The sequence below is a fragment of the Salvelinus namaycush genome, chromosome 28, assembly GCF_016432855.1.
Source record: "Salvelinus namaycush isolate Seneca chromosome 28, SaNama_1.0, whole genome shotgun sequence".
NCBI classification, from domain to species: Eukaryota; Metazoa; Chordata; class Actinopteri; order Salmoniformes; family Salmonidae; genus Salvelinus; species Salvelinus namaycush.
The window spans coordinates 1,796,698-1,812,068 of NC_052334.1; the positions used below are offsets into that span (position 1 = coordinate 1,796,698).

The 15,371-nt window shown below is 43.2% G+C and overlaps 1 protein-coding gene across 1 annotated transcript in view; it reads left to right on the forward strand.

Annotated features, from left to right (window-relative positions):
* trip11 (thyroid hormone receptor interactor 11) overlaps nucleotides 1–15,371 on the forward strand; it is a 76,085-nt gene that overhangs the window by 30,493 nt on the left and 30,221 nt on the right. The window contains exons 18-24 of the mRNA XM_038967883.1: nucleotides 2,233–2,435; nucleotides 3,291–3,429; nucleotides 6,995–7,099; nucleotides 11,914–12,447; nucleotides 13,090–13,200; nucleotides 13,687–13,857; nucleotides 14,570–14,719. Coding sequence (XP_038823811.1) covers nucleotides 2,233–2,435; nucleotides 3,291–3,429; nucleotides 6,995–7,099; nucleotides 11,914–12,447; nucleotides 13,090–13,200; nucleotides 13,687–13,857; nucleotides 14,570–14,719 — 1,413 coding nt within the window. The remainder of the gene's footprint in view (nucleotides 1–2,232; nucleotides 2,436–3,290; nucleotides 3,430–6,994; nucleotides 7,100–11,913; nucleotides 12,448–13,089; nucleotides 13,201–13,686; nucleotides 13,858–14,569; nucleotides 14,720–15,371) is intronic.

The following is a 15,371-nucleotide window of genomic DNA, read 5'->3' on the forward strand; positions in this document are numbered from 1 at the left end:
TAGTAGTAGTGGTCTACATGTATTATGTAGTTGTAGTAGTAGTAGACTACATATAGTATAGATCTAGTAGTAGTCTACATATAGATGTAGTAGTAGTAGTCTACATATAGATGTAGTAGTAGTAGTAGTCTACATGTAGTATATAGTTGTAGTAGTAGTAGTCTACATGTAGTATATAGTTGTAGTAGTAGTAGTCTACATATAGATGTAGTAGTCTACATATAGATGTAGTTGTAGTAGTCTACATGTAGTATATAGTTGTAGTAGTAGTAGTCGACATATAGTATAGAGATGTAGTAGTAGTTTACATATAGATGTAGTAGTAGTAGTCTACATATAGTATATAGATGTAGTAGTAGTAGTCTTCATATAGTATATAGATGTAGTAGTAGTAGTCTACATATAGTATATAGATGTAGTAGTAGTAGTCTTCATATAGTATATAGATGTAGTAGTAGTAGTCTACATATAGATGTAGTAGTAGTAGTCTACATATAGTATATAGATGTAGTAGTAGTAGTCTACATATAGATGTAGTAGTAGTAGTCTACATATAGATGTAGTAGTAGTCTACATATAGTATATAGATGTAGTAGTAGTAGTCTACATGTAGTATATAGTTGTAGTAGTAGTAGTCTACATGTAGTATATAGTTGTAGTAGTCTACATGTAGTATATAGATGTAGTAGTAGTAGTCTACATATAGTATATAGTTGTAGTAGTAGTCTACATATAGATGTAGTAGTCTACATATAGATGTAGTAGTAGTAGTCTACATATAGTATATAGATGTAGTAGTAGTAGTCTACATGTAGTATATAGTTGTAGTAGTAGTAGTCTACATATAGTATATAGATGTAGTAGTAGTAGTCTACATATAGATGTAGTAGTAGTAGTCTACATGTAGTATATAGTTGTAGTAGTCTACATGTAGTATATAGTTGTAGTAGTAGTAGTCTACATATAGATGTAGTAGTAGTAGTCTACACATAGATGTAGTAGTAGTAGTGTACATGTAGTATATAGTTGTAGTAGTAGTAGTCTACATGTAGTATATAGTTGTAGTAGTAGTAGTCTACATGTAGTATATAGTTGTAGTAGTAGTAGTCTACATGTAGTATATAGTTGTAGTAGTAGTAGTCTACATATAGTATAGATGTAGTAGTAGTCTACATATAGATCTAGTAGTAGTCTACATATAGATGTAGTAGTCTACATGTAGTATATAGTTGTAGTAGTAGTAGTCTACATGTAGTATATAGTTGTAGTAGTAGTAGTCTACATATAGATGTAGTAGTCTACATATAGATGTAGTAGTAGTAGTCTACATATAGATGTAGTAGTAGTAGTCTACATATAGATGTAGTAGTAGTAGTCTACATGTAGTATATAGTTGTAGTAGTAGTAGTCTACATATAGTATATAGATGTAGTAGTAGTCTACATATAGATGTAGTAGTAGTAGTCTACATGTAGTATATAGTTGTAGTAGTAGTAGTCTACATATAGTTGTAGTAGTAGTAGTCTACATATAGATGTAGTAGTAGTAGTCTACATATAGATGTAGTAGTAGTAGTCTACATATAGATGTAGTAGTAGTAGTCTACATATAGATGTAGTAGTAGTAGTCTACATGTAGTATATAGTTGTAGTAGTAGTAGTCTACATATAGTATATAGATGTAGTAGTAGTCTACATATAGATGTAGTAGTAGTAGTCTACATATAGTATATAGATGTAGTAGTAGTAGTCTTCATATAGTATATAGATGTAGTAGTAGTAGTCTACATATAGTATATAGATGTAGTAGTAGTAGTCTTCATATAGTATATAGATGTAGTAGTAGTAGTCTACATATAGTATATAGATGTAGTAGTAGTAGTCTACATATAGTATATAGTTGTAGTAGTAGTAGTCTTCATATAGTATATAGATGTAGTAGTCTACATATAGTATATAGATGTAGTAGTAGTAGTCTACATATAGTATATATATGTAGTAGTAGTAGTCTACATATAGTATATAGATGTAGTAGTAGTCTACATATAGATGTAGTAGTCTACATATAGTTGTAGTAGTCTACATGTAGGACAGATGTTGTAAAAACATATCAATAAGAGGATATAATAAACAAATTGACACCTTTTTTTAAAACTTGTTTTTACTTGATTATTGGTGACTTTGTCAAGTGAATTTGGGTTTGTTAAAGTAACATGTATTATTGTTACTTTAGGTGCTGGCGGTGCTGAATGAGAAGACGAGGGAGAACAGTCAGCTGAGGTCAGACTACCATCGCATCATGGACATCGTAGCAGGGAAGGAGGCTATGCTCCTCAAGGTGCAGCAGGAGAACCAGAGGCTGTCCACCATGTCTGACCCCTCAGGCAGCCAGGAGATGTTCAGAGAGACCATCCAGAACTTGTCTCGGATCATCAGGTGTAGTTGTGTTTGTACATTTGGTGCAAAAACATTACAGTAACTCAGTTGGTAGGACAAGGCGCTTGCAACTCAAGGATAGTGGATTTCATTCCTGGGAATGAGTGCATGACTGCAAGTCCATTTGAATAAAAGTGTCTGCTAAATTATGTACACTACTGTTCAAAAGTTTGGGGTCCATAAAAAAGAAAAAGCCATATCTCAGACTGGCCAATAAAAAGAAAAGATTAAGATGGGCAAAAGAACACAGACACTGGACAGAGGAACTCTGCCTAGAAAGCCAGCATCCCGGAGTCGTCTCTTCACTGTTGACAATGAGACTGGTGTTTTGCGGGTACTATTTAATGAAGCTGCCTGTTGAGGACTTGTGAGGCATCTGTTTCTCAAACTAGACACTCTAATGTACTTGTCCTCTTGCTCAGTTGTGCACCGGGGCCTCCCACTCCTTTCTATTCTGGTTAGAGCCAGTTTGCGCTGTTCTGTGAAGGGAGTAGTACACAGCCTTGTACGAGATCTTCAGTTTCTTGGCAAAAATCTGCCGTTTTCAGCTACAATAGTCATTTACAACATTAACAATGTCTACACTTGTATTTCTGATCAATTGTATGCTATTTTAAATGGACAAAAAATGTGCTTTTCTTTCAATCACAAGTACATTTCTAAGTGACCCCAAACTTTTGAACGGAAGTGTATATATATATATATGTGTATTTGTAATATATATAGTTGTGTTTTGGTGCCATCTTGCCCCCTCTAGTGTACTTGGTAATGCATTGTTTCTATGTGCTGTTTAATTCTATTGCAAATACAATTTATTTTTCTTCTTCTTCGTCTTATTATTGTTGTTATAATCAGAGAGAAGGACATTGAGATCGACGCGCTGACCCAGAAGTGCCAGACACTGGTGTCGGTGCTGCAGGCAGGAGACTCTGGAGGCGTCAGCTCCAACCAGTTTGAAGAGCTGCTGCAGGAGAGGGACACACTGAAACAACAGGCAAGATCAAATATTAGCGGTTTTGTCTGTTTTTACAGGACTATGCCTTGTGTCATAAAACCTTCTCACATAAAAACATTCATCCACATCACAGATGAGGAATCACTGTTTTTAAAGTGCAATAGCGCAATGACATGTATAAAGGTGTGTGTAATGTAGCTGAGGCTAATGTAGCTGAGGCTAATGTAGCTGAGGCTAATGTAGCTGAGGCTAATGTAGCTGAGGCTAGTGTAGCTGAGGCTAGTGTAGCTGAGGCTAGTGTAGCTGAGGCTAGTGTAGCTGAGGCTAGTGTAGCTGTGCCTAATGTAGCTGTGCCTAATGTAGCTGTGCCTAATGTAGCTGTGCCTAATGTAGCTGAGGCTAATGTAGCTGAGGCTAGTGTAGCTGAGGCTAGTGTAGCTGAGGCTAGTGTAGCTGAGGCTAGTGTAGCTGAGGCTAATGTAGCTGAGGCTAGTGTATATATTGAAGGTGCCTAATGTAGCTGTGTCTAATGTAGCTGTGCCTAATGTAGCTGTGCCTAATGTAGCTGTGCCTAATGTAGCTGTGCCTAATGTAGCTGTGCCTAATGTAGCTGTGCCTAATGTAGCTGTGTCTAATGTAGCTGTGCCTAATGTAGCTGAGGCTAATGTAGCTGTGTCTAATGTATATATTGAAGGTGCCTAATGTAGCTGTGCCTAATGTAGCTGTGCCTAATGTAGCTGTGCCTAATGGAGCTGAGGCTAATGGAGCTGAGGCTAATGGAGCTGAGGCTAATGGAGCTGAGGCTAATGGAGCTGTGCCTAATGGAGCTGTGCCTAATGGAGCTGTGGCTAATGTAGCTGTGTCTAATGTAGCTGTGTCTAATGTAGCTGTGTCTAATGTAGCTGTGTCTAATGTAGCTGTGCCTAATGTAGCTGTGCCTAATGTAGCTGTGCCTAATGTAGCTGTGCCTAATGGAGCTGTGCCTAATGGAGCTGTGTCTAATGTATATATTGAAGGTGCCTAATGTAGCTGTGCCTAATGTAGCTGTGCCTAATGGAGCTGTGTCTAATGTATATATTGAAGGTGCCTAATGTAGCTGAGGCTAATGTAGCTGTGCCTAATGTAGCTGTGCCTAATGTAGCTGAGGCTAATGTAGCTGAGCCTAATGTAGCTGTGCCTAATGTAGCTGAGGCTAATGTAGCTGAGGCTAATGTAGCTGTGTCTAATGTATATATTGAAGGTGCCTAATGTAGCTGTGCCTAATGTAGCTGAGGCTAATGTAGCTGAGGCTAATGTAGCTGAGGCTAATGTAGCTGAGGCTAATGTAGCTGAGGCTAATGGAGCTGTGTCTAATGTAGCTGAGGCTAATGTAGCTGAGGCTAATGTAGCTGAGGCTAATGTAGCTGAGGCTAATGTAGCTGAGGCTAATGTAGCTGTGCCTAATGTAGCTGAGGCTAATGTAGCTGAGGCTAATGTAGCTGTGTCTAATGTATATATTGAAGGTGCCTAATGTAGCTGAGGCTAATGTAGCTGTGCCTAATGTAGCTGTGCCTAATGTAGCTGTGCCTAATGTAGCTGAGGCTAATGTAGCTGTGTCTAATGTATATATTGAAGGTGCCTAATGTAGCTGAGGCTAATGTAGCTGAGGCTAATGTAGCTGAGGCTAATGTAGCTGAGGCTAATGTAGCTGTGCCTAATGTAGCTGTGCCTAATGTAGCTGTGCCTAATGTAGCTGAGGCTAATGTAGCTGAGGCTAATGGAGCTGAGGCTAATGGAGCTGAGGCTAATGGAGCTGAGGCTAATGTAGCTGAGGCTAATGGAGCTGAGCCTAATGTAGCTGTGCCTAATGTAGCTGTGCCTAATGTAGCTGAGCCTAATGTAGCTGAGGCTAATGTAGCTGAGGCTAATGTAGCTGTGCCTAATGTAGCTGTGCCTAATGTAGCTGTGTCTAATGTAGCTGTGCCTAATGTAGCTGAGGCTAATGGAGCTGTGTCTAATGTAGCTGTGCCTAATGTAGCTGATGCTAATGTAGCTGAGGCTAATGTAGCTGTGCCTAATGTAGCTGTGCCTAATGTAGCTGAGGCTAATGTAGCTGAGGCTAATGTAGCTGTGGCTAATGTAGCTGTGTCTAATGTAGCTGAGGCTAATGTAGCTGTGCCTAATGTAGCTGAGGCTAATGTAGCTGAGGCTAATGTAGCTGTGTCTAATGTAGCTGTGCCTAATGTAGCTGTGTCTAATGTAGCTGAGGCTAATGTAGCTGTGTCTAATGTATATATTGAAGGTGCCTAATGTAGCTGTGCCTAATGTAGCTGTGCCTAATGTAGCTGTGCCTAATGTAGCTGAGCCTAATGTAGCTGTGTCTAATGTATATATTGAAGGTGCCTAATGTAGCTGAGGCTAATGTAGCTGTGCCTAATGTAGCTGTGCCTAATGTAGCTGAGGCTAATGTAGCTGAGGCTAATGTAGCTGTGTCTAATGTATATATTGAAGGTGCCTAATGTAGCTGTGCCTAATGTAGCTGTGCCTAATGTAGCTGTGCCTAATGTAGCTGAGCCTAATGTAGCTGTGTCTAATGTATATATTGAAGGTGCCTAATGTAGCTGAGGCTAATGTAGCTGTGCCTAATGTAGCTGTGCCTAATGTAGCTGAGGCTAATGTAGCTGAGGCTAATGTAGCTGTGTCTAATGTATATATTGAAGGTGTCTAATGTAGCTGTGTCTAATGTAGCTGTGTCTAATGTAGCTGTGCCTAATGTAGCTGAGGCTAATGTAGCTGTGTCTAATGTATATATTGAAGGTGCCTAATGTAGCTGTGCCTAATGTAGCTGTGCCTAATGGAGCTGTGCCTAATGGAGCTGTGCCTAATGTAGCTGTGTCTAATGTAGCTGAGGCTAATGTAGCTGTGTCTAATGTATATATTGAAGGTGCCTAATGTAGCTGTGCCTAATGTAGCTGAGGCTAATGTAGCTGTGCCTAATGTAGCTGTGTCTAATGTAGCTGAGGCTAATGTAGCTGTGTCTAATGTATATATTGAAGGTGCCTAATGTAGCTGTGCCTAATGTAGCTGAGGCTAATATAGCTGAGGCTAATGTAGCTGAGGCTAATGGAGCTGTGCCTAATGGAGCTGTGTCTAATGGAGCTGAGGCTAATGGAGCTGTGTCTAATGTAGCTGAGGCTAATGGAGCTGTGTCTAATGTAGCTGAGGCTAATGGAGCTGTGTCTAGTGTAGCTGAGGCTAATGTAGCTGAGGCTAATGTAGCTGTGTCTAATGTATATATTGAAGGTGCCTAATGTAGCTGAGGCTAATGTAGCTGAGGCTAATGTAGCTGTGCCTAATGGAGCTGTGCCTAATGGAGCTGTGCCTAATGGAGCTGTGCCTAATGGAGCTGTGCCTAATGTAGCTGTGTCTAATGTAGCTGTGTCTAATGTAGCTGAGGCTAATGTAGCTGTGTCTAATGTATATATTGAAGGTGCCTAATGTAGCTGTGCCTAATGTAGCTGTGCCTAATGTAGCTGTGCCTAATGTAGCTGTGCCTAATGGAGCTGAGGCTAATGTAGCTGAGGCTAATGTAGCTGTGTCTAATGTATGTGTTGTAATGGTTCAGGTGAAGAAGATGGAGGAATGGAAGATGCAGGTGATCACCACGGTAAAGAACATGCAGCATGAGTCTGCCCAGCTGGTAGAGGAGCTCCACAAGCTACAGGGACAGGTAACCGTCATAATAAATCATATGTAATATAATGAGTCTGCCCAGCTGGTAGAGGAGCTCCACAAGCTACAGGGACAGGTAACCGTCATAATAAATCATATGTAATATAATGAGTCTGGCCAGCTGGTAGAGGAGCTCCACAAGCTACAGGGACAGGTAACCATCATAATAAATCATATGTAATATAATGAGTCTGGCCAGCTGGTAGAGGAGCTCCACAAGCTACAGGGACAGGTAACCGTCATAATAAATCATATGTAATATAATGAGTCTGGCCAGCTGGTAGAGGAGCTCCACAAGCTACAGGGACAGGTAACCGTCATAATAAATCATATGTAATATAATGAGTCTGGCCAGCTGGTAGAGGAGCTCCACAAGCTACAGGGACAGGTAACCGTCATAATAAATCATATGTAACATAATGAGTCTGGCCAGCTGGTAGAGGAGCTCCACAAGCTACAGGGACAGGTAACCGTCATAATAAATCATATGTAATATAATGAGTCTGGCCAGCTGGTAGAGGAGCTCCACAAGCTACAGGGACAGGTAACCGTCATAATAAATCATATGTAATATAATGAGTCTGGCCAGCTGGTAGAGGAGCTCCACAAGCTACAGGGACAGGTAACCGTCATAATAAATCATATGTAATATAATGAGTCTGGCCAGCTGGTAGAGGAGCTCCACAAGCTACAGGGACAGGTAACCGTCATAATAAATCATATGTAATATAATGAGTCTGGCCAGCTGGTAGAGGAGCTCCACAAGCTACAGGGACAGGTAACCGTCATAATAAATCATATGTAATATAATGAGTCTGGCCAGCTGGTAGAGGAGCTCCACAAGCTACAGGGACAGGTAACCGTCATAATAAATCATATGTAATATAATGAGTCTGGCCAGCTGGTAGAGGAGCTCCACAAGCTACAGGGACAGGTAACATCATAATAAATCATATGTAATATAATGAGTCTGGCCAGCTGGTAGAGGAGCTCCACAAGCTACAGGGACAGGTAACCGTCATAATAAATCATATGTAATATAATGAGTCTGGCCAGCTGGTAGAGGAGCTCCACAAGCTACAGGGACAGGTAACCGTCATAATAAATCATATGTAATATAATGAGTCTGGCCAGCTGGTAGAGGAGCTCCACAAGCTACAGGGACAGGTAACATCATAATAAATCATATGTAATATAATGAGTCTGGCCAGCTGGTAGAGGAGCTCCACAAGCTACAGGGACAGGTAACCGTCATAATAAATCATATGTAATATAATGAGTCTGGCCAGCTGGTAGAGGAGCTCCACAAGCTACAGGGACAGGTAACCGTCATAATAAATCATATGTAATATAATGAGTCTGGCCAGCTGGTAGAGGAGCTCCACAAGCTACAGGGACAGGTAACCGTCATAATAAATCATATGTAATATAATGAGTCTGGCCAGCTGGTAGAGGAGCTCCACAAGCTACAGGGACAGGTAACCGTCATAATAAATCATATGTAATATAATGAGTCTGGCCAGCTGGTAGAGGAGCTCCACAAGCTACAGGGACAGGTAACCATCATAATATATTATAATAATTAATCATGTGTAATATGTAATGATAATGAGCCTGCCCAGCAGTAATAATGTTAAGATAAAGAAAAAGTACTAACGCAATTGGCGAAGTCACCCCAAACGATTGAAAAAGTCACCCCAAACGATTGAAAAAGTCACCCCAAACGATTGAAAAAGTCACCCCAAGCGATTGAAAAAGTCACCCCAAGCGATTGAAAAAGTCACCCCAAGCGATTGAAAAAGTCACCCCAAGCGATTGCCGAAGTCACCCCAAGCGATTGCCGAAGTCACCCCAAGCGACTGCCGAAGTCACCCCAAGCGATCGCCGAAGTCACCCCAAGCGATTGGAAAAGTCACCCTAAACGATTGCCGAAGTCACCCCAAACGATTGGCAAAGTCACCCTAAGCGGAAACTCTGCAGATGGCCCAATGACCCATCCCCTTCCCAAATTAGAAAGATGTGAGAACTTGTGAAATCCTGATTTTATCCAAATAATCATTATTGAAATATCTGCGTCCCATCCCAACGTCTGTTGACAGATGCTACCATGACAGTTATGTAATGTGTGTTATGATAATGAGAGATTATGATAATGACTATTATCCTCGTGAGGACATTTAGGTTGCAGCTCTTGTGCATATATTAAAATATCATCAAGCATGCAAAGAACACAACAACAAATACACACAATGATTAGAGTAGACATCACTAAAAAACCCTATAGACATCACTATAAACCCTATAGACATCACTATAAACCCTATAGACATCACCATAAACCCTGTAGACATCACTATAAACCCTATAGACATCACTATAAACCCTATAGACATCACTATAAACCCCATAGACATCACTATAAACCCTATAGACATCACTATAAACCCTATAGACATCACCGTAGACCCTGTAGACATCACTATAAACCCTATAGACATCACTATAAACCCTATAGACATCACTATAAACCCTGTAGACATCACTATAAACCCTATAGACATCACCGTAGACCCTGTAGACATCACTATAAACCCTGTAGACATCACTATAAACCCTATAGACATCACTATAAACCCTATAGACATCACCGTAGACCCTGTAGACATCACTATAAACCCTGTAGACATCACTATAAACCCTATAGACATCACCATAAACCCTGTAGACATCACTATAAACCCTATAGACATCACTATAAACCCTATAGACATCACCATAAACCCTATAGACATCACTATAAACCCTATAGACATCACTAAAAACCCTATAGACATCACTATAAACCCTATAGACATCACTATAAACCCTATAGACATCACCATAAACCCTATAGACATCACTATAAACCCTATAGACATCACTATAGACCCTATAGACATCACCATAGACACTATAGACATCACCGTAGACCCTGTAGACATCACCGTAGACCCCGTAACATCACCGTAGACTCTGTCGACATCACCGTAAACCCCGTAACATCACCGTAGACCCCATAGACATCACCGTAGACCCTATAGACATCACCGTAGACCCCATAGACATCACCGTAGACCCTATAGACATCACCGTAGACCCTATAGACATCACCGTAGACCCTATAGACATCACCGTAGACCCCGTAACATCACCGTAGACCCTATAGACATCACCGTAGACCCTATAGACATCACCGTAGACCCTATAGACATCACCGTAGACCCTATAGACATCACCGTAGACCCTATAGACATCACCGTAGACCCTGTAGACATCACCGTAGACCCTGTAGACATCACCGTAGACCCCATAGACATCACCGTAGACCCTATAGACATCACCGTAGACCCTGTAGACATCACCGTAGACCCTGTAGACATCACCGTAGACCCTGTAGACATCACCGTAGACCCTATAGACATCACCGTAGACCCCGTAGACATCACCGTAGACCCCGTAGACATCACCGTAGACCCTGTAGACATCACCGTAGACCCTATAGACATCACCGTAGACCCCATAGACATCACCGTAGACCCTGTAGACATCACCGTAGACCCTGTAGACATCACTATAAACCCTATAGACATCACCGTAGACCCTATAGACATCACCGTAGACCCTATAGACATCACCGTAGACCCTGTAGACATCACCGTAGACCCCGTAACATCACCGTAGACTCTGTCGACATCACCGTAGACATCACCGTAGACCCTGTAGACATCACCGTAGACCCCGTAACATCACCGTAGACCCTATAGACATCACCGTAGACCCTATAGACATCACCGTAGACCCTGTAGACATCACCGTAGACCCTGTAGACATCACCGTAGACCCTGTAGACATCACTATAAACCCTATAGACATCACCGTAGACCCTATAGACATCACCGTAGACCCTATAGACATCACCGTAGACCCTATAGACATCACCGTAGACCCTATAGACATCACCGTAGACCCTGTAGACATCACCGTAGACCCTGTAGACATCACCGTAGACCCTATAGACATCACCGTAGACCCTATAGACATCACCGTAGACCCTGTAGACATCACCGTAGACCCTGTAGACATCACCGTAGACCCTATAGACATCACCGTAGACCCTGTAGACATCACCGTAGACCCTATAGACATCACTATAAACCCTATAGACATCACCGTAGACCCTATAGACATCACCGTAGACCCTGTAGACATCACCGTAGACCCCGTAACATCACCGTAGACTCTGTCGACATCACCGTAGACATCACCGTAGACCCCGTAACATCACCGTAGACCCTATAGACATCACCGTAGACCCTATAGATATCACCGTAGACCCTGTAGACATCACCGTAGACCCTGTAGACATCACCGTAGACCCTATAGACATCACCGTAGACCCTGTAGACATCACCGTAGACATCACCGTAGACCCTGTAGACATCACCGTAGACCCTATAGACATCACCGTAGACCCTATAGACATCACTATAAACCCTATAGATATCACCGTAGACCCTATAGACATTATCTTTTGTCATGTTTTTACCTGTTTTTTTTTTTGTTTTTTTTTAGGGTTCTCAATTGGGGGTGTTGGCATCGTAAATCATAATGTTTTATAGGTACATGATCACGATAGGACAAAGGTTGACATCGCCCAACCCCAACTGTCAACTACAACGAGACGTGTCATCCAGCCCGCTGATCCTACTAGTGATTGTCATTCAGCAGTCTTATTGGGATGAATAACGAACTGTTTTGGCTCTGATCCTATAGGTGGATGCTGACAACGACTGCACTTCAAATCTCTCCGTGGACTACAGCCGTCTGATCCACAGCTATGAGCAGAAGGAGAGGAAGCTCGGCAGTCTCAGTCACGAACTAGCCCACGTCCAACAGACCATCAGCCAGCTGAGCAGTACCAAAGATGTCCTGCTGGGGAAACTGGACAGTGTGGCGCAGAGTCCCCAAGTCACCCCATTGTCCGCTGCTCTGACGTCTTCTGCCCAGCCTCCTGCTGCAGTGGAACCTCCCAGACACCAGGTGGCAGCACCTGCAACACCGGGGAACCAGGAAGGACTGAGACAGGAGCTGGAGTCTCTGAGAGCCCTCCTGTCTGAGAGGGAGACTATAATCAGGACCTTGCAGGAGAACAACCACCGCTTGTCTAACTCAGCCCAGGTGTCCGACAGCGAGCAGCGCGGCCAGGCCGACGAGGCCAGACAGGTCAGAGAGAGACTGGACGCCCTGCAGCGCTCCGTCAGGGAGAAAGACCTGCTCATCAAGACTAAAGGAGACCAGCTCACCCAGGTGTGTGTGTGTGTGTGTGTGTGTGTGTGTGTGTGTGTGTGTGTGTGTGTGTGTGTGTGTGTGTGTGTGTGTGTGTGTGTGTGTGAGAGATATGAGGAAGGCCCAGCGTATGCGCTATTAAGACATGTCACTTTAAATAAAATCTAGATTCAATTGCAACTGAATCAAGTGAGTAATGACCCCTTCATTAGCATGAGTACAACGGTCAATTCAGGTAAATTATATCATAATGGGTGGACTGGCAGCCATTTTGAGTGTCCACATAGGTGCAAAGCAGGAAGTTCTAGCAGCCATTTTGAGTGTCCACATAGGTGCAAAGCTGTAGAGTTCTAGCAGCCGTTTTGAGTGTCCACATAGGTGCAAAGCAGGAAGTTCTAGCAGCCATTTTGAGTGTCCACATAGGTGCAAAGCAGGAAGTCCTAGCAGCCATTTTGAGTGTCCACATAGGTGCAAAGCAGGAAGTCCTAGCAGCCATTTTGAGTGTCCACATAGGTGCAAAGCAGGAGAGTTCTAGCAGCCATTTTGAGTGTCCACATAGGTGCAAAACAGGAGAGTTCTAGCAGCCATTTTGAGTGTCCACATAGGTGCAAAGCAGGAGAGTTCTAGCAGCCGTTCAATCTGTGCATCTGTTTATTTCTCCAGGTGAGTGAGAGCCTGAGGAACCGTGAGAGCGACAACGAGGTGTTAAAACAAGCCGTGACCAACTTGAAGGAGAGAGCCCTTATCCTGGAGATGGATACCAGGAAGCTGAAGGTAGGGAGCCCAGCGGGCTAAGGAGTTAAAACTTTTAGCCGGAAGGTGAATCCTGGGCTGCGTTGATCTGAAATCTGGAGGGCTGCTAAATTCACATCCTAAAGACGTTGGGTTCTTGAGCAAGGACCTTAAACCCACAACATGCTCTCCATCCAGCGGCACTGCACTGTGAGGGTCAGGTGTGAGGGGTCAAGTGTGAGGGGTCAAGTGTGAGGGGTCAAGTGTGAGGGGTCAAGTGTGAGGGGTCAAGTGTGAGGGGTCAAGTGTGAGGGGTCAAGTGTGAGGGGTCAAGTGTGAGGGGTCAAGTGTGAGGGGTCAAGTGTGAGGGGTCAACTGTGAGGGGTCAAGTGTGAGGGGTCAAGTGTGAGGGGTCAAGTGTGAGGGTCAGGTGTGCTGTCCGGAGGGGGTTGAGAGCGGAGCAGAAGATATATTTCCGTCGTTGGCTGAAACCTGGACAATTTAAAGTTATTTTGAATTGTATTGAAGGATGAGAATGAGGCTGTGGCCCAGCGGAGCAGGGAGAAGGAGTCAGAGTTCAGAGCCCTGCAGGAGACCAACATGCAGGTGTCCCTCCTCATGAGGGAGAAGGAGTTTGAGAGGAGCGCCATGTCGGAGAAGGCTGCTGCCATGGAGAAGATGCTCAAGGACAGAGAACAGGTTAGGATGTTTGTACTGTACAAAATCAGTTAATGTAAACTACTAACTACACATTTTTGAGAGAATGATAATTTGGGACTTAAAATGCTATAACTCAAATCCTTTATTTAAGCAATAGGGCCAGAGGAGGTGTGGTATACGGCCAATATACCACGGCTAAGGGCTGTTCTTAAGCACGACACAACGCGGAGTGCCTGGACACAGCCCATAGCCGTGGTATATTAACCATATATCACAAACCCCCAAGGTGCCTTATTGCTATTATAAACTGGTTACCAACGTACATTAGAGCGACGGTATACGACGGCTGTCAGCCATTCAGCATTCAGGGCTCGAACCACCCAGTTTATAATGAGTAATAGATTACAGATCTAGTGAAGGACAGTGAAATTCAATCAAAGTAAAATAGACTATTAAATAGTTTAAATAAATTGACAAACACTTGGTTAAATCTTTTCACAAACCGATCAATAATGTATTCTTTCCTGACCCTGTAAAACAACACATTTCACTGCACCTATCCGGTATATGTGACTATATATATATATATATGTGTATATATATGTGTGTATGTATATATATGTATATGTGTGTGTGTGTGTGTGTGTTTTTATAACCTGACCATTCCATTGCGGTGTCCCATGGCAACAGTCAAAAGAGCGGGAAGCAGAACCAGCTGATTGATCACATTTGTTATTGCTACGTTTCCCAGGGCAACAGTCAGAGGTCAGGGGAGCTGAACCAGCTCCTGAACGAGCTGAGGTCCATGCAGGAGAAAGCTGTGGCCTTCCAGCAGGAAAGAGACCAGGTCATGCTGGCTCTCAAACAGAAACAGATGGACACCACAGCCGTACAGACAGAGGTAGGATGGATGGACACACACCAGGGTTTCTGTTAGGAAAATGGTGGCCGTCCAGGGTTTCAGTTAGGAAAATGGTGCCCGTCCAGGGTTTCTGTTAGGAAAATGGTGGCCGTCCAGGGTTTCAGTTAGGAAAATGGTGCCCGTCCAGGGTTTCTGTTAGGAAAATGGTGCCCGTCCAGGGTTTCTGTTAGGAAAATGGTGCCCGTCCAGGGTTTCTGTTAGGAAAATGGTGCCCGTCCAGGGTTTCTGTTAGGAAAATGGTGCCCGTCCAGGGTTTCTGTTAGGAAAATGGTGCCCGTCCAGGGTTTCTGTTAGGAAAATGGTGCCCGTCCAGGGTTTCTGTTAGGAAAATGGTGGCCCGTCAAGGGTTTCTGTTAGGAAAATGGTGGCCCGTCAAGGGTTTCTGTTAGTAAAATGGTGCCGTCCAGGGTTTCTGTTAGGAAAATGGTGGCCCGTCCAGGGTTTCTGTTAGGAAAATGGTGCCCGTCCAGGGTTTCTGTTAGGAAAATGGTGGCCCGTCCAGGGTTTCTGTTAGGAAAATGGTGGCCCGTCCAGGGTTTCTGTTAGGAAAATGGTGGCCCGTCCAGGGTTTCAGTTAGGAAAATGGTGGCCGGTCCAGGGTTTCTGTTAGGAAAATGGGGGCCCGTCCAGG